The 25,497-nt window shown below is 34.6% G+C and overlaps 1 protein-coding gene across 8 annotated transcripts in view; it reads right to left on the reverse strand.

Annotated features, from left to right (window-relative positions):
- STXBP5 (syntaxin binding protein 5) overlaps window positions 1-25,497 on the reverse strand; it is a gene marked incomplete at its 5' end in the record, with an annotated part of 166,216 nt that overhangs the window by 75,384 nt on the left and 65,335 nt on the right. For all 8 annotated transcript variants that reach the window (XM_082474485.1, XM_082474484.1, XM_082474482.1 and 5 more), the window contains 2 exons: window positions 14,273-14,351; window positions 24,783-24,906. In XM_082474485.1, the coding sequence (XP_082330611.1) occupies window positions 14,273-14,351; window positions 24,783-24,906 (203 nt within the window). The remainder of the gene's footprint in view (window positions 1-14,272; window positions 14,352-24,782; window positions 24,907-25,497) is intronic.

Raw genomic sequence — 25,497 nt, forward strand, 5'->3', positions numbered from 1 at the left:
TAACAGAAATGTATGTTATGTTAACCATTGTCTAGCTTACTAACGTTTAGATTTTTCAGCGCTAAACTGTTTTGGGTAATCTTAGTTTTTCAGCTAAGCGACAGTAACCAGAGATTAAAACTTTGCCCTGAATAGAATTATATACCCATACATTCATTGCTCTAATCTCTTGGCTTACTGTGATTATTGACTGTGGTCAGGAAAGTATATTTAATTTTCTTCTACTTTTCATCACATATAGTGAATAAACAGAATATACCTCTTCTCATCTGTATTTTGAAATACAACATACAACTGAATACAAAATACTAAGCAGAAGGGTGAAGAGTCTAACAACTTATACTCCTATAGAGTGAGAGGCCTGGGCCAGGTATTTTATATGTAGTATTTCAAGAATAGTCTGACAAGTTTGTTTTTACATATAGCCAACTTAAAAAAAAAAATCAAGTATTATTAATGTAAGAACCATGAACAGGAAGATGCTGAGTTACATTACAGAATAAAATTTCCATGGAGATACCAAGTAGGTATTGCCAGGTAGGTGATCAGCTTATTGGACAAACTGTTAACGTATTAAATAACACCATGGCGTTTAGGTAGGTTTGTCCTCAAAAGGCAACTATGTGTTTGTTCAGTGGCCTTGTAAATGGCCTGTACTTCTTTTCTAAATTTAGGAGAAAAAAAAATACAGTGAAAAAAACATGGATAAAAATAAATGGATAAATAGTTTAAAAAGAATACCAAGGTAATATTCTTTTTCATAATAATAAAGGTTTCCATAATTCAGCAATAAATGCATATATATATATATATTTTTTTTTTTTTTCTTATTTTATGTGCTGTTTTTAAAAAATCTTATTTTATGTGCAGTTTGCCAGGCAGGAATCACCTGACTTAGGAATCCCACAGGTTATATATTTTTTTCATTGTAATGTCCCAAATCTTGAGGCGTAAATATTAATGAAATAGTTTACAAGGAAAAAACCAGTCTTAAATACAATGATAAAATTAAATATTTTAATCCTAGATGGTGAAAATTGTAAAAATTCAAAGGTTTTGTTGGCATTTGGAATTATATTAAAAGTTCTAGGGATCTAGATTATTTCTAGGTAATGTGTGAATTAAGTTTTATTCCATTACTTTAAGAGGAATTTAAGAAGAATTTCTTGAACGATGCTGTTGGGTGTTATCCAAGACTGTAACTTGTGCAGGCACCTAGGTGAGGAAGGTGTTAGTCTGAACGTTTTATAACCTCGATGGTGATTTGCAAGGGGCTATAGACACCTTAGGAACGCGTGTCTGCTTCCTGATTCTGATCAGCCTCCCCAGGCTGGCCCTGATAACAGCTTTGGCTGAAGCTGTGTTTCCAGGTGAAACGTTCTGTATTTTTTCTACCCAAAAAGCCATTTGTATAACAAACTTGCTCAACTCAGTTCCATAATACTACCCATTTATTCACTCAAATAGTTTTTGAGCACCTGTACGCCTGAGAATAAAATGGTGCTCTCATGCCTAGTCTAGACAGACAGTAAACACATTGTGACAAGTATTGTGAAGAAAATAAAGCAAGGTTGAGTGATGTGCTGAACATAAGGGAGGGGCTAGAGGGGTTACTGTAAAATAGAGCAGTCAGGAAAGGCCCCTACAGTAACGACAGATGAACCGGAACCAGAATGAAGAGGAGCCAGCCATTCAAAGATCTTGGGGTTGGGGGAGAAGGATATACATTCCAGGCTGCAGGAATAACCACTGCAAAGCCCTCAAGTCAAGAATGAGCTTGGAATATCTGAGGAACTAAAAGGTCAGCACGGTTGCAACACAGGGAGTAAAGCAATACGTGGTAATAGATGCCATGACCCCCAAATCGTGCAAACATATCCTGTTACAACGTTAGGATCTCAAGAACCTGTCTCCTCTATTTCATCTTCACAATTTCTGTAGTTCTGACCCTAATAACCTGCAGCTTATATTATTACAATCGCATTTAGTTGTTCATTGCCTGAGATGTACTTCCCCCTCATTTTTTTGGTTCCTCCTTTAAAACTCAGTCCTATCATTATCTTCTACAAAAAACCTTTCCTGACTCATCCTCCCCCCCCGAGTTGGGTACCCTTCCTGTGTTCCTAAGCACCCTCTTCTCAACATTTCCACACCGAATTGTCATTGTTTATCTACTTTCCGTTTGTATTGTGAGCTCCTTCAGGACACAGTATGGTATTTTACCTCTGCACTCAGACCAGTTAGCAGAATGGAACCATTCATGCATCACACTTTGAGTAGTGGAGCACAGAAAGTTGAGCCTCCTAGTGATTGGTACTACTTGACTTAGCCTTGACTTAGTGTCATTAAGGATCTCACTACAAGGCTCCACACCCCTCACACTCTATGGACTTCAATCAGAAAGCAGGGAACTCTTTGGCTGGGCGTGGCTGGGTAGACAGACTGATTCCAAGAACAGGTTTACTGCTTAGTTATGAGAAGTTTTCATCACAGTACTATTTGAGTGAACAGAGAAACACCTGGGTACCATAAGAATAAATCACTATGATAATGAAGTATTTCACTAGTATGATGATGGCGATACTCCAGTATCTTTCTAGTTCAGATCTGTACCTTTGCCAATTTTAAGAGGACCCTCTGGAACTAGGGGAGCCACCTCCAGACCATGTTTCACTAGTGACTAACCCTAAGACCCTTTTGCTAATTCAGATAAAAAGATATGAGTTTGGGGTAAGAATAAAGAAACATAACATATTTAAACAAGTTCCTGTTCATTTCCTGCCCAATTTAACAATGATAATACAGCTTTGGTAAAGTGGATTTGTATATTACAGTATTTGCATAAAATATAAGATTTTAATATAATTTTATGTTAAATGTTTTATTATTTTTGTTATGTTAGATTGTTAAGAGTAATCGGACTTAATACATATCCTTTAAGGTATCAAAAATATGGAACCTCAAAATGTTTCCTTTCGGATAGCTCCTCTAAACACCCACACATCACACAACAGTGATGCTCAGAGTGTGGTCTGTGACTGCTGGGGGTTCCCAGGACCTTTTCCAAACAATCACTAAGGGTAAAACAAAACCATTTTCATTGTGATATAAAGACATCTCTCACCTTTTTACTATGTTGATATTTGCACTGACGGCACAAAAGTAACAGTAGGTGAATAAAACTCCTGGCACCTCAGCATGAATCAAAGCAGTGGCACCAAACAGCACTAGTTATTTGTATTTTTTATTGCCGCACGTTAAAGAGGTGTTTTCCTCTCACTTTAAAATGTCCTTGAGGAAGCAGTAAAATGACTAATTTAAAATTTTTCATATTGACCTTTGGGCTTAAGTTTATTAAAAGGGGTTCTATTAGTAGCATGTAAAGAAATGTCTTTTTAATACTGTGCTGAGAAAACGGGAGGTATACATAAAGCACTGCTTCTGTATACTGAATTGGACAGTTATTTCTAGAAAAGCGCTTGTACTACTGTTTGAGTTATGAACTGAATTGCTATTATTTTTGCTTAAAGGATGACTGACAAACTGTCATTAGTTAGGTTTGGGTAACTGATAGTCGTTTTCTCAAAAATGAATCAAATGAGTCTGTTATTTTAAGAAAAACAATTGAGATTATTTGGTTACAATGATAAAATCTAGCCTTTCAGGTAAAAATATCAAGAGTTTGGAAAACTTTTATCTGTCATGCTGAGCTTCACAGCTTCCCAATACTTAAAGACTTTCCTGATGAGATCAGTGGTAATATTAACAATTAAAAAATATATTACATAATAAAATGTATCAACACTAGAAGATATGAATGATTCACTGAATCAGTATTTTCCAAAATAAAACAATTCCACTCATTTTTTTTAGAATTTTAAAGTTATTTTAAAATATATTTTTATGTTAACATGCAAAGGGTTTTTATTATTTTCAAGTAAAGTAATACATATTTTAAAAATTCTAACCTTTATTTCTAATATGGTAAATATCAATAGATAAAACCCATATAAATAAATTTCTTTGGGATTTTCCATAATTAAAAGTGTAAAGGATCCTTAGATTAGTTTGTGGACTGTTTGTATACACCTAAAAATTAAGCCCACACAAAAGAAAATATGCTATGACAGGTTTTCATTTTAATAAAGGTTATAACAATTAATTGGTTATTGTAATTATTGAGATTATGTAATTATATAAAAGGGTATTATAATTAATAAAGGTATTAATAGTGGGCTTGAGTTTGTTAAAGGGGGTTCTATTTGTACAACGCAAAGAAATAAAGTAGCGTTCTTTTCTAAATTATCAACTTTTGACCTTTAGTATAGTGATATTTATCAAAGTCCTATGATTTCTCTTTATACTAGACAAATTTTAATGTCTTCCTTAATTATTTAAGAATTTTTAAGAGTTATTTAGCATCAGTCCTCTAACATGTGAAATCCTCACTTAAATGACTGGCTTACAAGCCACAGATTTGGAGATAAGGGCAGAAGAAGAATTCATGAATCTAAACTTTTTAAGGTAGTCTTTGACATATGCAATTAATTTGTGATTAAATGGACCATAATGATTAATTATGAAAGGGAAAAAAGATCTCAGAACACCTTCCCTACCTTGGATGCAGAAATTTGCTTAAGTGCTCCTATGAACTGAATATTTCATGAACCTTAATAACTTTAGAAGAATTACAGTACTCTCTTGTAGCCCAAAAGGCTGATGATCATAACAAAAGCTAGTATGATGAAGTTGCCATGTCTATGGCAACATAACTTTTCTCTACCTGTGCTTTGCAGGACAGAGCATCAAGTGTAGTGTGAAGTTAAACTAGAAGGCAAAACAAACAGTAAGCATCAACATGGTAAATTAATGAGATAAAGATACAGAGTTTAGTAGACTTATCCTAACCTTACAAATTCTACAAAACTTATGCTTTGGTATTTCAATCTGTTACAGTTTTTATATACAGATTGGTTAGGATGCATAAGATTTATAAGGATATAGCAGCAATTCATATTAGTGTATTACTCTGGTTCTTTCTAGAATCAATACACATAGGAGAATTTAACTATGTAACAATTAGGCTTTCTTTTTTCTCAAAAAGAAATCTAAACTTTTTAATGTAATCTTTGCCATATGGAATTAATTTTTGATTAAATGGACCATATATGAGGGTTCACAGAGTTACAAGTATGATTTCAAAGCTTGTTTATAAAAGAACATTTAAATGTCATTTATTGCAGAAAAAGCCTTACATGGATTTGATTCTCGTCCTCTAGAAAAATATAATCTAAATTATATAAGCTGATATCAATATATATTATAAACATCTAAGTAAAAGTACTAGAATAATCAGTGAACTATCACTAAGATATTTAGTCTATGTACAGATCTCAAGTGTAAGCATTTTAGGGATGGGACAAAATGTAGATTAGGATGTATAATGATGGAAAATATACCCTTACATTAGCTCGAACAATCCATAAAGCTTTAAGGATGCACCAGAGAACCAAGTTAGAGATGGAGGAGGCATGGCTCTAAAAGAAGAAACTGAAGGAAAGCTCAGAATGAGCTTCAGTAGTAGGTAAAGTAGAATGAATCAACTAGAGGCAGTATAAGAAGGGGATATCTGAATAGCCATAACAAATAAGAACAATTTTGAAAACAATTAGGTTTGAAATAAAGCTGTACATTTTAATAAATAATACATATTCAAAACTATAGAAAAGCATATGAATAATTTCTGGTCCCCGTCAAAACATAAAAGCTTAGCTGGACAATTGCTTACAAAAAATTAAATTAGAAAGTTTCTATGAATCATTGCTGCTTTGCCTGCAGATAAAAACAAATTTAACTTCAACCCCAATTATGACAGCAGGCTGCCTTTCCATTAACAGCAGTCATTTAGGAGTTCAAATTATGGTTAGAGAATTTAAGATAAATCTAAAGCATAAATGCTGATTTTTAAGGTAGTGAATTAATAAAACAAAAAAAGTCATCCCACATTGATGAGACGGATGAAACTACTATATTTTATACTCAGTTCTTTAAAGTATACTTTCAAAAAGCAATGTGGCAATTTGTCAAGATTTATAAAAATATTTTATCTTCAAAATTTCACCACTGGAAATTTACTGTAATTGTAAAATAGTAAAAATCTTCTGTTGAATCCTCTGTAATATCAGGAGAAATATGCTCACTACTGTATTAATTATATTATAAACCTGATTATAATATTAAAAAACTAAGTGTTCAGAAAAAGGGAGCTATGACTGAGTAAACTACACAACCCTTGAAACTAATTTAAAAAATTGATAAAAACTATAATACTTTAGACCTACTAAGTAGGAAAAAAAATACCAAACTGAATATGCTCTAAGAATATAATTAAGTGAAAATGGATATGTATTTGAAAAAAGACTTAGGGAAAATGAACAAATGAAAAAAATTATTTTAGAATAGTGGAATTACAACAGTATTTGCAACTAATCAAACTTTTTAAAAAGTGCATTTTTCATGTGAAATACCATGAAAATAGCTTGCCAATTTTTAATGTCATTTCCGTATTGGTCATTACACTTTGTATTAAAGTACTGTTAAAATGTAGCTTATGCTGAAAATTTTTCTGCTTCCTAGGCCACTCAAGAAAAACTATACAAATCAAGTCAGGATATTATTATGATTCATCCATTTGACAAGCATTTTACTGAGCACTTAATATGTGCTGGTCACTGCAGCAGCGGCCAAGAATTCTTGTTTTCCATCATTTAATTTCCCCGGCTTCACTGCATCCTTTAGCCAGCACACTCCCCTCTACCACACGTTTTATTCTTGTCATCTACTTCAATGTTCCATTTCAGGACCTAAAACCTAATCTTAATCCTAAGATTATTGGTTCTGTGGCCAAAAAATTTTTCCAGAAGAATGGATCATATAATCATATGACAATGCTTTCAGTATTTAAGAAAGTTATCTTCTCTATCTGTACACTTTGGGTTCAACATGAGAAATCCACTCTAAAACTTTCTTCTAAAATTATTTCATTTTCAGTCATGTACCACAATGTTCACTGCAGCTCTATTTACAATAGCCAGGACATGGAAGCAACCTAAGTGCACATCGACAGATGAATGGATAAAGAAGATGCGGCACATATATACAATGGAATATTACTTGGCCATAAAAAGAAACGAAATTGAGTTATTTGTGGTGAGGTGGATGGACCTAGAGTCTGTCATACAGAGTGAAGTAAGTCAGAAAGAGAAAAACAAATACCGTATGGTAACACATATATATGGAATCTAAAAAAAAAAGAAAAATGGTTCTGAAGAACCTAGGGGCAGGGCAGGAATAAAGACGCAGACATAGAGAATGGACTTGAGGACACGGGGAAGGGGAAGGGTAAGCTAGGACGAAGTGACAGAGTGGCATGGACATACTACCAAACGTAAAATAGATAGCTAGTGGGAAGCAGCTGCATTGCACAGGGAGATCAGCTCGGTGCTCTGTGTCCACCTAGAGGGGTGGGATAGGGAGGGTGGGAGGGAGATGCAAGAGGGAAGAGATATGGGGATATATGTATATGTATAACTGATTCACTTTGTTATAAAGCAGAAACTAACACACCATTGTAAAGCAATTATACTCCAATAAAGATGTTAAAAAAATAATAACGTAAAAAAAAATAAAAAAATTATTTCATTTTCAGTGTCTCCTATTTCAAAGGCTCTTTCTTTTCTGCCAATACTCATATGGAGGTCTTCCCTAATTTAAAGTAAAAATTAAAATCTGCATCTTACTCTTGATGACATATAACTGCTACTCATATATACTGGTGAATTCACTAAATACATGTTCTAAATGAGTATTTTCTATTGTGAATCCACCCATTTCTTTTTCTTTCTTAAATTTAATGTCCCTATATCCTGGCTCATGTTTGAAATGATGCTAATAAAGTACCCTTACAAATTAATCCTTCCTACAATATATATCTCCTAATTTTTCTTCTGTTATCATTCTAATCCATCTTTCTACAGAAGTAAACAATGCTTCCTTACTCTCTCCTACAAACACTTCAAGAACCTGATATCCTGGGTTTCCTTTTTTCTCCCCCTGTTCAGAGTCTACTAGCCTTCCTTTCTACATCTTTATTTTAGTGTCTTCCAGGATAAAATACCAGTGCTGGGAGCCTTGGTGCTAAAGGGTTCTGAGCTGTCAGAGAACCATTCTGTATGTGCTTCTTTGTCTTATACTCAGGAAACATCACCTCCATTCTAGTAACCACTACTGGTTAAATATATTTCAAGGGCTTGATACACGTTTACTTTCAAACAAAATTAACAAGTAAAACTTGCTAATGATATAAAAATGGATTTGTACATCAGTAGACTTAATTAAATATGTGATATCAATTATATTTCAGCAGTAATGAATTGTCTATATATATACACTAATATGTATAAAATGGATAACTAAAAAGAACCTGCTGTATAAAAAAATAAATAAAATAAAATTCAAAAAAAAAACTAATATAGAGAGAAGCTTAAAAATAGAGGAATCTTAGTACTTTAAATTGATAGAAGCCACGGACAAAAAACCCAATCTTGAGCATATACTTATGTAGCTACTAAATGAAGTATTCTGATGTCAGAAGACAGAGTTATCAATCTAGTAGTCTCACTTTTCTAGCTACACAGGATTATACCATAATAGTGTTCGTTAAGGCACTGCACGTCAAATGTTATCTTAAAATCAAGAAAGTGAACAATAATTTATCCCAGTTAGGTACAAGGTTTGAAGAGTAAGACTGGGAGAAAATGTTCAACTTTTGAGACAATGAATATAATACAGATAAATCTGGGGTGGGTCATAAGAATGTCTCTGAAGATAGTGATACAATGAGAATTAGCCAATTTGAGGTTGAAACTTGCTGACCAACATGGTAAAAGTAACATGAAAACAGGGAAGGTTATCTGATGATGCATGTGAAATTTTAAGAGACTCAAAGAGGTCTTTTCTCATTAGGTACAATTAAATGTAAATCTGCTCGTGGATTTTTCCTAAACAGTGAGTATAAGACCAAGTGCCATGACCACAAAGGGATACCGTAAAATCAAACGTGGGAATCATCAAATTAGAATTAAATATGCATCCTGGAAGCAATCTGTGAAACTCTCTAGTCCTGAGTAGCTAGGCTTGCATTAAGTTATCCAGCCTGTTAGAGGCACAGACAGATCTCTCATCTCACATTAGTGTGATTACTTGTATTGAGTATGATTTAATATTAAATTTAAAAAGATGACCTGATAAACTAGCAAATATAAAAGAGAATACAGTTCTTGGTGAACTGAGTGACTTGTGAATCATTAGGATAATCCCATCCTAACCCAGGCTGTTTGTGATACTGCCTAGTACACTGATTAAGAGCTCCAGCTCTGGAGTCAACCTGGGCTCAAATTCCAGCTCTGTTACTTCATGAGGCGAGTTACTTAAGCTCTCCATGGCTCATTATCTATAATCCAAAAAGGAGACAATAAAAGTACCCAAGTCATAGTGCTGTTATGAGAATTATGAAAGATAATGCATTCCAATTGCATAGCAGAATACCTGGCAAGTAATGGATGTTCACTTTATCTACTAATTCTTTTCTTCTTGGTGCTTGAAAGCCAAGCCATCTAAGTAAGGGTCTTGAGTTCAAGATATAAGATGCTATTTTTGTCTCAACTAAGAATATAAGAATTGCTAAGACAAAAGGAAACCACTTGTGATTCTGAATGTGGTTTCTCTTCTTGCTGCTATGGCTTAGCAAGAATTGAGATGGGTGAGAGAGATGGATGAGCAGACGGAACATGTGCTGAACAATACTTTGGTGGCAAGAGTTCAGAGAAAAGCAGAGGTTCCATGGATGAGAAAATACAAACATACTTATTGATGTAAAGACTATTACCAAACCTGTGATCCCAAAACATTGTCGTCAATGATCAACATATCTGTAAATGAATTGAAGGTGAGTTTCTTCATCTGCAGTTTCAGCAAGCAGCTTAGCAGAGCAATTGTTGCTGGGAGATCTGCAGGTATGAGTGTAACCTTGGGGATTGGTGGTTAATGTGAACAGAGAGCAGGCAGTAGTACAGTACAGGTAAGAGTACAGACTTAATTAAATCTGGGCTTTTCTGCTTATGAGCTGTATGAGTTTGGGCAAGTTACTCAACCTTTCTTCTTCAGTTTCCTCATCTATGAGATAATACCTGCCTCATGGGGTTGTTGCTAAGATTAAATAAATACGCGTAAAGCACTTTGGCAGCACACACATAGCAGGCCCAGCACAAGTGTTAACACATACAGTTATTTAAGAACAATCTACAGTCAAGAAGGATAAAAATCATAGAAAGTGAGCCCGTGTTCTAGAGAAATAACTTCGTGCACAGGGGAGTTTTGGGGCTTCTGAGAGTTAGGATTCTCTCATCAGAAACACGACACTGGTAGCAGGGGGGGAAACTCAATGGTAGCAAGTTTGTGAGGATTATTGAAATAGATCTTTAGATATTTTCATGAATATCATGAATGTACCCTGAGTTTTTACTGTAATCTGGTTTTTTATATTACATAGGTAATCTACCTACAGCTTTTAGCCCACATATAAAATTAAAGACATCACCATATCTACTCAACTACTTGAAAACAAATTCTGGCACCAGGGGTGGGAGTGGGGTAGAGTAAGCGGATAAACAAACACAAAAGCCCAACAACTTTTCCTTAAAGATTAACTTAACTACATCATGCGTATGTATGTGTGTGACTATCAAGGGTCGTCAAACTATGGCCCACTGCCTGTTTTTGTATGGCCTGCAAACTAAGAATGGATTTTACGTTTTTAAATAGTTGAAAAAATCACCTAAAAGAATAATGATACCTGAAAATTATATGAAATTCAAATTTCCAAGTCCGTAAATAAAGTTTTATTGTAACACAGCTGCATTCATTCAATTAAGAGTTGTCTACAGCTGCTTTGGGGCTATAGTAGCAGAGCTGAATAACTTGCAAGAGACCCATATGGCTTGTAAAGCCTAAAATATTTACTCTCTGGTCCTGTACACAAAAGGCTTGTCATAGCATGTGTTATGAAGAAAGGGAGTAAATTAATCTCTTAGCTGTGCTTCTCCAAATGTAAGTAAACTGCCACATTTAGCTGTGATCATACTCACTTTTAGGTTCCCTAACAGAGAGGCTTCCCCTCAACCTGGTGGTTCTTTCAAATGGTGCTTTATATAAATTGTTGTATCTTCATAGCAACTCTGAGGTAGGTACTACTCTCATTCCCACCTTACAGAGAAGGGACAAGCACAGAAAGCTTAGTTGATCTGCCGAAGGTAGCACCTGAGTGGAGAGCTGAGGCTGATTCAGACGCAGGTGGTAAGGCTCAAGAGCTCACGCTCTAATCACGTTGCTCAAGCGTCACTGGCTGCAGGACTTCACACTTGAGTCACGTTAGATTTTACAAAAAACAGCTTCAACAGAATTGACTTACCATTTAATTTTTGACTCTTTATTAAGAACTGGCCATGTAAAGAATAGCTGCATATCTTTAATAAAAGTGCTATTAAAATGTAATATTAACTAAGTTGTCACTGTTCCCTATGTAAGGGAAAAATCTTGTCTACCCTGGTGTAATATATACTTTATTAGAAAATAAAAGTTACACAACATCTTGATTCCATTTTTTGTCAGTTTACCTTTAACATTAACAGTAACAGCTAGTTTATCATTAACAGAAAACAGCTAAGTCTTCATGGCTGTGCTTTTCTATACACCAGCCTATCTTCTTCTTCCTTACATTCAATAACACTGTGCTAGGACAATTAAAAGTGAGACAGGTATGCCTCATGCTTTCATCAATGTGAATATTTAATGGGAAAGGCATGCATTAAACAAATAATTTCATTATTAATGACAAGTATAAGTTTTAGAAAGGAAAAATACAGCATGCTTTGAAAGTATATTACTAGGGGACACAATCTAGTCCACATGGCCAAGACATCCTTAAAAGTAGTGACATCTAGGCTGAACTATAAAGGATGAGAGGGAATTCTTCGGCCTTGAATTATTTCTAGGTAAGAGAAGAAAATGTGGAAGATTCTGAGCAGGGAAGGATGGCCCTTCTAATAAAATCTGGTAATTTGCCAACATGAACTGATAGAACACATTCTGCTGGCACCTGCCCGAGACACTTACTAGGAACAGGAAAGGTTGAGAGCTGCCTAGCTTGCTTAATGGAGGGTGATTCTGCTCTCGATGGGAGGGGTGTTCCAGTAGTTCCCAATGTTGGCTATGTGCTAGAATTCTGGGGAGATATTTCAAGGAAACGAGTCATGGAGGGAGAAAAAAAAGAGCTCATTTAATTTACTGAAAATCTTATCCCAGGTGAAAAAAGAAATTAGAAAGCTGGAGAAGACTGTTACCAGAGGGTTCTCCTATTGATCTATTTAACAGTACCTAAAAATGCATACAAAAGAGCCAGACTTTTTTCATTTCTGATCCTATGAAAGGAAAAATATCACTGCCATACTGAAGAAACCCGGAACTTATAAATATTACCACTATATAGGAGTGAAAACGGGAATAGGTAGAACACAGAGAGGAAAAAAAAAAGTCTTCCTTGTATTTTTGCCTTTGTTGCCAACCATTAGTTGTTAAAATGATTAGATAATTCAGAAGACAGCACTGTTAGTTTAAATGTTTAGACAATTCATTTTATGTTGTATTATAAACATAGGGTTTTTTCTTCTGGTTCTCCACCCCACCCCGTTTCGCTGTTATGCTTTCCTATTCACATACCTTTGCCATAGAACAACTACAGCAAATAAAAGGCAATTGGTAGTTGGAGGTTTCCCAATAAAAATAAGGGCAACCGTTTATAGAAAGTTCATTATGTACCAGGCACTGTGTGAAATGTTTTGAATACATGATTATCTCACTTAATTCACTACAACAACCCTTTGACCTATTATCACATCTATGTCATAAATGAGGAAACTAAAGCACAAAGAAGTCAAATAACTCTGTGCCAAAGGTCACACAGGGAGGGATGCCACGGTCAATTAAACAGATGCTATTCCTCTTGGAGTTCACTCAACCTTTTGTCTGAACACAGTATATCTTCTGGGTCCCAGAGGAAGGCTAAAGAGGATCAAGGAAAAATAACAGCAATCTTAAGATTCTTCAGCCTACTATCTTTTTTTCGAATGAGAAAAAGGCTGAGTTGAATTAGACTGAGAAAAGAAAAGATTGAAAAGGGAAGTAAGCCAGTTATAATAACCAGTGGTTATAAGCTGGGATATAAAAAAATGTGCCAGTGGTACTAAACTTTAGTGTGCATCAGAATCTCCTGCAGGTCTAGTAAAAACAGATTGCTGGGCTTCACCCACAGACAGAGTTTCTGATTCAGTGGGTCTGGGGTGAGTTCTGAGAACTTGCATTTCTAACAAGTTCTCATCTAAGGCTGCTGGCCCAGGGACCATAATTTGAGAACCACTGCACTATATATACTACATAAGTTCACTCTCTTACAACATAGCTCTAGTAAATAAAACCATACACCTTTCCTAGGAAACTAGAACATAAATAAAGGGGCTCCTTCAGAGGTTAAAGAGATGTGGAATTTTCAAAGAAACCTTAAAAATTTTTTTCTGTTATTATATTTTTAAATATAACATTTGGTATATACAAAAAAAATATGTAAGATATGTAAATTGTAAAAACCATATAAATCTTACACCTAATTCACAGTGTAAATCAGTCTCTTCAAATATAACTGATGCTCTTCTTTTGATATTAAGCTGTACTTATTATTGGAATTGTCAAATATTCTTAAGATTTAATTTTTGAAGGATACTTATAACTTTCATAATGAACATATATTGTATAAATAGGTTAAATTTTAAATCTTTTTTCTTCACTGCTTATTCCACAATTTTCACTAGTGAATAAACACTACTGCTACTGAAGACTAAGCTAACAGAACATATAAAGTTGGACAAGAAAAATAATTCAAACTTTCCAAGATATACTGTGAAACTACTAAAGACAGAGAGAACACAATGAAATATTTTATCTTAAAATTATCCATTTTAGTTATCTTGTTAAAGAAAGCATAAAATTTATGACTGGGTTAGACCATTCTAAAGTAGGCTTTCAAAAATAAATGATAAGAGAGCCATCAGTGCTACTTCAGTAATTATATACAATGAATACTGTCAATGAAGTAAAATCTTACCCAGGTCTGGTCGTTTTGAATTCCACCTTGAGGATAGGCTTGCATGGTTCTGGCTTCTTCCCATCCTTTAACTGTTTTCCTAAAATATATTTTCCTGCATTAAATTCTAAAATTCTAAGTTACTCTAAACTCTTATACATTGATAGTTTATAAAATGAAATATAATGAAATCCACCATGAAACATTTTAAAGTGGTCTCGAAAGAAGTATTTAACACAAAATAAGATATTTTAAATGATCAATTTATGGTTTGAAATTCAGTGCCAAAAAGTAAATAAAATAACTTGTCAACAACATTTATGTGATAAAATTCTAGTAAGAGAAATTCAGTCTTTCCAATGTTCTTAATTGAAGATAAGCAAAATAGGGTCTCAACTTGCTCAATGAATTCAAGTTTTAAAATAGTTTATTTGAGAAAAATAAATCTAAATCATATTTTCACCCAGAGTGACAGGCTGCAAAATTAAATCCCTATGCTAATAAATTCATTTACATTTATTCTCTTAAAGTAAAATCCATCCATTGCAATGTCCAGAAGACTGCTAAAATAAACCAACCTCTATAAAATGTGTCAGAAACTCATACTGTCAAAGAATTTTGATTATTTTTAAAAAGGTTCATTTCTGTTATCTATTTTTACATGTTCATTGTATTAACAACTCAGAAAAATTAAAGAAAATAAAACACATTATTCCCATTTCTTAGGGATTAATCAGTCTCACCATTATTATACTATTCGTGAAGATCCCAAACACACACCGCTATCCCAACACTTCTTATCCTCTCTCCCAGCTTTTTGCCCCATAGTAACTAGCTCATTCTGATGTAGTTTGTATTTTCTTTTGTCTGTTGTTTGCCTCACCAACAAGAATGTAAATTCCATGAAAGCAAAGGTTTTTAAGTGTGTGTTTTCTATTGATACATCCATGGTGACAAACATTGTTTGGCACAGAGTGGACACTCAATAACTATTTAATCAGTGAATAAATTAATAATTTTTCTTTAGGATTAATTTCTAGAAAAGAGATACTTAGGTAGAACTGTATTCCAGAAAGGAAGAAGAAAGTGTAGGAGAGTATTTTGCCACACACTTCCTGAACAATGCTCATTTTTTTTTCTGATTTGGTAAGTGGAAAGGGTATCTCATTTTAATTTGTATTGATTTAATTCCTAATGGAAAATTCTTAGGCTTTATGATCATCTGTATTTCTTCTTTCAAAAATAACTTATATCTTTTACCTGTGCTTGTATGTTATCTTCTTTATATTTAAAAATAAATGTAATATTCAAAGGTCATTAACATTGTGTCCATATGTTGCAAATACTCTCCCTAGTGTCACTTGTGATTGATTAAATAAGTCTATCAGTCTTAATCATGTTTCTATTTAAGAAAACTTAAAATCCTAAAATGGCAATTCTTCCAAAATTAACTTACAAATTTAATGTAATTAGAATTCCAACAGCTTTTCTTAGATGTGGACAAAATGACCTTAAAGTTCACATGGTGGGCTCAATGCCTATGAACAGCTAACAAAACTAAAAAAGGAGATTGACTTCCAGAATGACAAAGTGTGACCTCCTTGAACTCGCTCACTTACTAAAATTGAAATACTAGCAAGACAATTAATCACTTCAGAACTCTGCAAATTAACTGAAGCCACAAAATGAGCGTTAACATTATCTACTCAACGGAAATGACCAAACCTTGGTAAGACAAGGGGGACTGGGATGTTTTGACAAGGGCTATTCCTATTCCCTTTGTTCCCCGGCTCCGTGGCCCAGTACCATGAAAAGGCAATAGCATCATCAGCCAACAGAGAGGACCGAAGTTTATCTGCAGTTGCATTAAAACCAGATCCCCTAGAGGGCAGTCAGTACTTTGTCCCAGTCTGCAGCTCCCTGAAAAACTCTACTCCCAAGGCGTTGTGGGGATTTCACTTGACAGAGCAGACATCAGCTCCGGGAGACAAAAAGCCCTGCCTCCAGGGCATCACAGAAATAATAGCAATCTGCTGGCAATATCACAGCTGCCTAAGGCTGTGGTTTTAGTTGAGGCAAAAAGATCCTGGGCAGGAGTTTTTAAAAAATCCTGAAGAACTGGACATACTCTAGGGATCTAAAAGGCTGTATACATGTGCAAGGCAGTGTGCATGCCCAGGAAAGAACTAGGAAAGGAAAAGGCCCCAGTCATTCATCTCTGGCCAACTCTAAGACTCTGGGCAAACAGGAAGTTAAAAAAAAAGAAAGTAAAATGAGCTATAATACCACTGCTGGCAGGAACAGTGGAAGAGAGGTACTTATACGTGGCTGGTAAAAATGTGAAGGATACAGTCTTTTTGAAAAGCAGTTTGAGAACATTTATGAAAAATAGAAATATGTAAAACTAGTAAATTTCGAGGAGTAGTAATTCTACTCATAAGCATTTATTCCACAGAAACAAAAGGACCAATTCCTATCGAATACGTACAGAAAGGTAAAGGCAGCACAATCTGTAGTGATCAGAAACTGAAAATAAAGTTAATGCCCATCAATTTGGCATGGCTGAATAAACTGTGAAAAACTGTGAGACAAACAATTGGCTGACACACTACCATTAAAATGAAGGAATTAGGGCTATGCCAGATGACATGGAGAGACTTTCCTCAAGTACAGTGGATTAAGAAAAGTGAGGGGGCTTCCCTGTTGGCGCAGTGGTTAAGAATCTGCCTACCAATGCAAGGGACACGGGTTCGAGCCCTGGTCCGGGAAAGATCCCACATGCCGTGGAGCAACTAAGCCTGTGTGCCACAACTACTGAGCCTGAGCTCTAGAGCCTGCAAGCCACAACTACTGAGCCCACGTGCCACAACTACTAAAGCCTGTGTGCCTAGAGCCTGTGCTCCTCAACAAGAGAAGCCCCGACAATGAGAAGCCCGTGCACCGCAACGAAGAGTAGCCCCCGCTCACCGCAACTAGAGAAAGCCCGCACACAGCAACGAAGACCCAACACAGCCATAAATAAATAAATAAATTTATTTAAAAAAAAAAAGAAAAGTGAGATGCAAAAAAGACTAATATAATTCTATTTTTGTAAAACAATGACCAAAAAATCTCATATGTTTGTATATGTGTGTGTAAATACATATGATTTTAGAAATGCATATATCTTGGAAGAACACCTGTAAGGTTTTTGACATAGCTTACCTGGTGGGGCAGGAAAGGGGACTGGCTGCTAATGCCGGGGAACGTTTAGGGAGAAGAGGCTGGTACGCTACGATCCCGTATCATCATATGTGTATGTGTATGAAAAAAAACTATCATTCTTTTTTGTCACCGCCTCTTTGGTTTCATGGTTAGGAAGTTCTTCCCCACACAAATATCATTACAATTTTTTTTTTTTTTGCTTTTTCTTGTAATTGCTTTATAGTTTCATTTACTACATTTATTTTCTGAAGTATATTTTGATATAGGGAAGGCATTTTTTCTTTAATAATTTCGGCACTATTTGTGTAGCTCTATTGAGCTATAATTGCCAGACAATAAAGTGCAAGTATTTAAAGTGTACAATGTGACGAGTTGTGATACAGGTATGCACCTGCCAGCCTTATTACTGAACCATCAGAGCTTCCCCGACTGATATGAAATGGCACTTTTATTACATTAAATTTTTATAAATACACACCATTCAACTGGTATTAGAACATCTAATTCTGCCTTTAGATCCCAAGGAAACATCTCTTCACCTCTTTATGCAGAAAATGATGACGCAATGGAATCTTGAACCTCTGGCATCCTAACTTCCAAGAACCAACAAGTCACTAGTGATAGAGTTAAGCAGAACACCAGATCAAGGGACAGGAAAGGACTGCCAGGGGAGAAGACTGGTTTCTTGAGGTGGGAGAGAGAATTGGGGAAATCAGAAAGGTATGGAAAAAAGGAGGCTTAAATCTGAAAGCTAGTCCCTCATGCTGTACAAGGAACAAAGTAAGAATTTCAACCTCTATTTCAATCTGTTCAGAGATATATGACCTTTCAGTCAGGAATTTAAATGTTTGCTCTGAAGAAGACCAGATACATAAAACCTGGCCAGGTACAAAATTCTTAACTTTTGTCTTGCTCAACAGTCTTTTGGTATTGCTCTACTGTGTCCAGCATTTAAACTTAAAGTTTAAAGCCGGTCTGATTTTTACTTCTTTATAAATAAACTTTTTGTCCACCCCATGCAAGGATGCTAAGAGAGTAGTTTCATTATCTCTATAAATTAAAAATGTTACAGTTTTTATAGTGATTTTTCATTAATCTTGCTTGGAAATTAGTGAGTCCTTCTGATTTGCATACTCTGATCTTTTTTTCAACTCAGGTTTTTAAAATTATGCCACTGATTATTGCTTATGTTCCTGAAAGGTTTATTCATCTGTAATCCTAGACTAACCATTTTCTAAATCAAATCAAGTAATAAGGCACTAGCTAAGATTTTATAAAGCACATATAACTAAACATTTAGAGCATCACTGGATTTCACCACTAAGTGTCATTTTACTTCTTAACTGCTATGCCACCTCAGTAGAAAAATTTGTGCTTACTCTTTCAACTACCTGTGAACTACTTTGATAAATCATTGAAAAGATCTGGTTAAATATAAAACTCGACTTAATAAATCACATAAACCTCCATGTAACATGTGATTTCTTCTTGTCTCTTACTATGCCCTGCTTCCCATCCCCCAAAATTACCCAGCCACAATCAACAAAGTCCTATTGATTCTAATTCCAGAATTTTATTATGTATGTCCATTTCTTCTCATTAGCAGTCACAATTGACATCTTCATTATTTACTGTTGACAACAGCTTCCTAATTGACCTCCCTCTTCTGCTCCCAGATCATGTGATGCAATACCATCAAAGCAGTCTTTACAAATATAAATTTTATATTTCTCACTATAACATCATTTCCTAGGTCTCCATCATGAAGTCCAAACTCTTCAGCATACTACAATGTATATTTTTGCCTCTGTATGCAGTTCTTAGTTTCCTGCTACTCGCCCAAAGGAATTTTAAACATTGGTCATATTAAACTATTAGCAGTTTTCCAAGAATACCCTGCTTTTGATTATGTCTTTGCACCTTCTGACTAAAATAACCTTGCTCTGCTCTTCGCTATCTTATAACACCCAAATATAAGAACTAGGGAAAACTCTGTAATGGACTACATTAAAGAACTGCTGTATGGATTTGTTACTTATTGAATGTTTTATGCTTCAGGTAAATCTTAAAAGTAGATTAATAGAAATTTTTAATATGTCACATCCTTAAAATATTACATTAAGTTACCTTTACTTATATGAACTTTGAATTTATCTTTCCTTCAGCAACGCTTAACAGAATAGAAGTTCTCTAATCCTGGGTTATTCTTTGATAAATGGATTGATTGTACTGATGAATAAGCTCCACGAACTAAATCTTAAAATGTCATTTCCTATAATGGATACCTATTGATTTTGACTATCTACCATCTCCATTTCCTCTGAGAATAATCTGACTTTGGTGAACATGACAAAAGCAGAAAAATCTCACTCTGCAACACATCACACGCACATATCCAGGGTTACATGGGAGATCCTCTGGGGCCCTGGGTCAGCAAATCACTTAACCATGATGACTGCTTCAGGGTAAGTACCTGAGCCATGCCAGGACTACCAAAGTTCTTCCCTCCTAAAAAATGAAAGCCTATCTGCCATAGTAGAGAAACAAGCCAAAAGAGAGAGAGAGGGAAGTAGAGCTTACCCACTAGGCTTACCATACAGACATACAGAATTTACAGCCCACCAAGATGAAATGACTTTGCAGTGTCAATAGATGGTACAAATCCTGCTTAATTTCCACACAATCATAAAACTTTACACCTTAAAAATCACCTTGTTCAATCCTTTCACTTTACATACGATTAAACGAAGTCCCAGAAAACAGTAATTATCTCTACAAAGTATTTCACAGACAGCAGAGCTAGAATTACATTCCAGATTGTCTGACTGCCAGGGAAATGTTCTTTGATATTCATAAAAACTAGATTAAAGGGAGATATCACTTTTTGTTTGTTTTGGTCAAAAATCATCTGTTGAGTAATTTCAGACACCCAAATAGAGACTTTCTGAAAAAATATGACTATCAACCATCTTGATATGCATAAAATTATACAACTTTATATCAGAAAATTACCTTAAATGAATTCAAATTATTCTCTTTTCTTGGCCATTTTATCATCATTATCTAGATAACTGCTATGCCCCACAGAATAAGAGTCCACTATCAAACAGCTTTAGCAATGAATGATGCCACCAGAGGGTAAACTGAACATAGCTACCAAATCTGGGGAACTGTCTTATAATTAAATTATAATTCAAGCACCAGGCTGTCATTTCTCAAAGTGTATTCCACAGAACCCTAGACAACCACAAGATGTTCTGTGAACAAAAGATGCTAAAGTCAAATAAGTTTGGGAAAAGCTACATAAAATAAATTAATATATAAACCAACATAAATAATAAATATACAGTTGATCCTTGAACAACATGTGTTTGAGCTGCATGGGCCCACTTATGTGCAAATTTTTTTCAGTAGTAAATACTAGACTACTACAGATGTAGAACCACAGACACCAAGGGCTGACTTTAGGTCATATGAAGATTTTCTGCTAGGCAGCGGTGAGCACCTCAACACCCTGTGCTTTTCAAGGGTCAATCGTATAAATGTATGTATACATGTGTATACGTACCTTCCCTTTTAGAAATTCATAGTGTACGTTAAAGATTAAGAAGTCTTGTAGTGAAGAAAATGTTCAATTTTAATTCAGCATTTCTAAAACTTCTTTGATCATAACATACCTTTTCACCAAATAACTCATTAACATAGGAAAAATTAGCATCGTGAAATACATTTTGGGGAAAACTAATCTAAAAATCTTTTGGTCCTAGCCTACCAAGTAAATAAGATATCCAAGTTTATATTTACTATAATCACATATGTATATAGCATGTCAGTTTCCAGGTACTTTCACTTACATTTTGCTTATTTGTTCCAAGGTGTAGAATGGTGCCTATCACATAGTAGAACCAATATTTGTTGAATGAATAAATAAAAGTACAGTCAGTTCCAATCAATTATCAAGGTAGGGCTTCCCTGGTGGCGCAGTGGTTGAGAATCCGCCTGCCAATGCAGGGTTCGCGCCCTGGTCTGGGAAGATCCCACATGCCGCGGAGCAACTAGGCCCATGAGCCACAACTACTGAGCCTGCGCGTCTGGAGCCTGTGCTCCGCAACAAGAGAGGCCGCGACACTGAGAGGCCCGCGCACCGCGATGAAGAGTGGCCCCCGCTCACCGCAAGTAGAGAAAGCCCTCGCACAGAAACGAAGACCCAACACAGCCATAAATAAATAAATAAATAAAAATTAAAAAAAAATTATCAAGGTAACGCTTATTAATTTTTTTTAAGAATAAGATATACTTAACCACTACCTTACATGGTTTAGATATGAAAAAAACCCAAGATTTACCGTAACTGTTAGAAAGCAAGAGCAAGAGACCACAACACAAGATAGTAATGAAAAAAAGCCCTAAATTTCAATCCATCAAAGCAGATATTTAGTATACCAAAAATTGCACACCACAAATATGGTATATGTATATATGGAATATGTGATACCTTGTTACTGTATGAAAAACACATTTTTGTGCTTTAATGTATAAAAATGCACTTAGTTTTGCCACTGAACTCAACTATCAGCATAAATTTAACTTTGGCAGGTATCTACCACATGACTGTTGCTGAAAATAATTCATATTTTATAAAGAAACAGTACTTCTGATGATCTACATTTTTAGGCTGCTATACTGTGCCAACAAATGCCATCCAACTTCCTAACATCTGCCACAGCAAAAAATGTACTTTTACATTTTGTTTGGATTCTAATTTTGAAAAAAACTTATTATATCAAATATTCTTTGTCTTGTTTGAAAAAAGTAATTTTAACTAGTTACCATTTTTTGCTAAGATATTACAAACCCTGTAGAAATCTATTTATGCTACTTCTAAAAGTCTGCTCTCAAGGTCTTAAGTTTTTAGTATAAAAAAAGTATCAAGATTAAATAGAAAATCACCATTTGGTAACCAATAAGTAATCCATCCAAGAAACAACAACAGATACTAAAACCAGAGGGTAAAAATTTGATGAGGAACGGTATGTTTACAGAGTCTCAAATATTTCCTTCAAATCAAAACACTTACTGATTACAAGAACAAATCAAAAACACTTATTAATTTCAAAAGGAAAAAATAACGTTATAATGGAGAGACCTAGTAGACAGAAGCTTAATCAAGGGATCAGAGTATGAGACATCACTAGAACAAATCAAACATAAGCTCCACCTGAGGCTGCAAAAAGAACACATCAATCCTTTTGGGATATTCCTGCTGAAAATGTACAACATGAATCTAAACATGAAAAAACATCAGACAAAACCAAATGGAGACACATTCTATAAAATAACTGACTTGTAATGTTCAAAATTTATCAGTTAGGAAAGTCAAGAAAAGGCTCAAGAACAGTTCCAGTTTGAATGAGACTAAAGAAACATGACAACTAAATCTATTCTGCATATAGACCCTTTTGATAAGTGGCAAAACTTGGTGATATAAGAGAATGTCTTTGTAAGAAACCAATACTGAAATATTTCGGGATGATTGGGCAATATGTTGAAAACTTACTCTCAAACGGTCTGAAAGAAAAAAACCTCTTTGTACTAGACTTACAAAAAAAGATAAAAAACTTAGATAAACTTAAAACTTTAAAACCAATATTACATATTTCTACCATCTTCAATATTATTTTTATTTCCTTCTGGATTTGAAATTAAAGGTCTTGAAACTACTCATCTACTGTTTTGGTTTTCTGAATTCCTAGGTTCCAGTGGGGTTGGGAGATGCTAAAATGTATGGGAATACTCAGGAGTACCACAAAGATTAGGGACTTAGGCACTAACAGAAGGAAGAACAAACATACAATAGGGAAAACTGGAACCTACTATCAAAAGGGCTATCCTGGAGGCACACATAAATAGACCTGTAGCAAATTTAAAATAAGTGCTTTTCCAGAAGATGACTGCTACCAAAAAGCAGTGGTAAAATATATTACAATATGTGGCTAAAAGAATTGTTATTTTTACCAGAAAACAAACAAGTCTAAAAATGTATATTGCTACAGAAAGATAAGTTTTTAATTTGATTGTTTATTTTCTACATTGTAATAATTCAGAATGTACCAATTTTTTTAAAAAAAGTGGGCATTCATATTTTAAAGCAAACGATGAAACATTAGCAATAACTACAAAAGTACTCTTTTAGTATGCTACCAATTTAAAAAACAGTTCCTTTTATTTCCCTAAATTTGCTGGTTAAGAATCTCTTAGGGTAGAATTGGGAGAATGCAGATTAATAAAGAAATACAAATTCCTAGGCCTCATCCAAAATTCAAACAAGGTCTTCATAATGTGTTCATAAGCACCCTAATAAAACCTTCATGGAGGTTCTGTATATGTTACTTGTACAGAAAAAAGTTAACAAAGCAGGCTTGAGACCGCTATCCCTAGAAAGGTCAGCTTGCAAGATTAGCTCTCTTGGTTGGCAACTGGTAACTTGCCTTTCAAGACAGCTTCCACCATTCCAAGACTGATAAGGGTGGCACACTATGCTATATTAACTATACAAACAATATGGTTTATGACCATTCTCTGCTTTCCTTCTGAGCATCTAAAATTTTGATACATGCTAAAGCAGAGGGTACCTGCGGACTGACATCAATACAAACTATGGACTTCTGGGCTCAGGTGAGCTTCGCTGGTAGATAACGTTTCACACATGTGGTAATAACTCATTGCTAGAGGAATTAAGCACGTCCTGTGTGACTCCACTGGGAGAAGACTGTTGGAAGCTTGAACCTGGCTTCCTCCAGACTTCACCCCATGTGCTTTTTCCCTGTCCTGATTTTGCTTTGCATCCTTTTGCTGAGTCCTATGAGTCTTCCTAGTGAATCAAACTTGGGGTCATTGTGGGGACTCTGAAAACAATACTTTAATGTATAAAATCACCTTCTTAGAGTTCCAAGTGTTTCAGTACATATTATATATACATTAGCAACTTGCAACTGATAACTTTAAGATGACAACAGTTTAAAGTAAGTCCTATATCACTCACAAAATTATCTACTTTTTGGACTACTGGAGAAAAGAATACTTAGAAGATTACGTAACTTCATTTTCTCAAAGCTCATATTTGCAATTTCAACCGCAAATATAGTTATTTGAGATTTTATTTACCTGGTTGTTACAAATTATCTCTACATGTATAAATATTTAAAATTCAAAACGAAAGAAAACCCATCCTTATCATCAAAAACAAACAAACAAATCCAAATGCAAACTCAAAACAGTTTACTGTCCATCACAATTTAGGTAGTATTTAAAAGGGATACATTCTTACCATGTGGAGTTATCGTCTGTACAGGCTTAGCAGGGGATCTCACATTCCATATAGTCAAAGTGCCATCTGAATGACTGCAAATAAATTGTTTTCCTTCATGATGCCAAGCAACAGAGTGGATAGCCTATAGAAGAGGGGTAAAGAATTCCATTTTTAAAATCAAAATTTTATTTAAACACCAAGTTATTCATAATTAATTTGTCATTTTAAACTTTTTCTTATTTCCCAACCTAACATCAATAATGTTAAATTTCCATAACTTAGTCCTCCTGTCATTATGAGATTTAATTTGGTTCTGACACTATTTTAATGTTTTTTACTTTATTTACTCCTTAAGTGAGCATAAGGATAATATGATAGTGATATATGTATTATTGACAAGTTCAGGAAAACAAAATGTATTCTTACAGTTTCTTAGAATAAACAAAAACTAAACATACATTACCAAGCAATTATAATCAATATTCCATTGGAAAAACTAGTTGCATTGACAGATGAGAACAAATTTTAGAAATTAACTAAAATTTTAGAATTTTTAGACAAAAATGTACGTTTGGAATTAAGGTCAATTAAAAATACCTCAGAGTGAGCTTTAAGACGGGTTACCCATTTCTCACAGTAATTATTAAGGTGACTTTTAAAATCTGAAATTTATTTTATATGTTTGAGCCACTTAAAAACTATCTGAAAAATATTTTTTAAGTTTTAAACTTTT

This window comes from Balaenoptera physalus (genome assembly GCF_965194825.1).
Source record: "Balaenoptera physalus genome assembly, chromosome: 9".
In the NCBI taxonomy this organism is placed as follows: domain Eukaryota; kingdom Metazoa; phylum Chordata; class Mammalia; order Artiodactyla; family Balaenopteridae; genus Balaenoptera; species Balaenoptera physalus.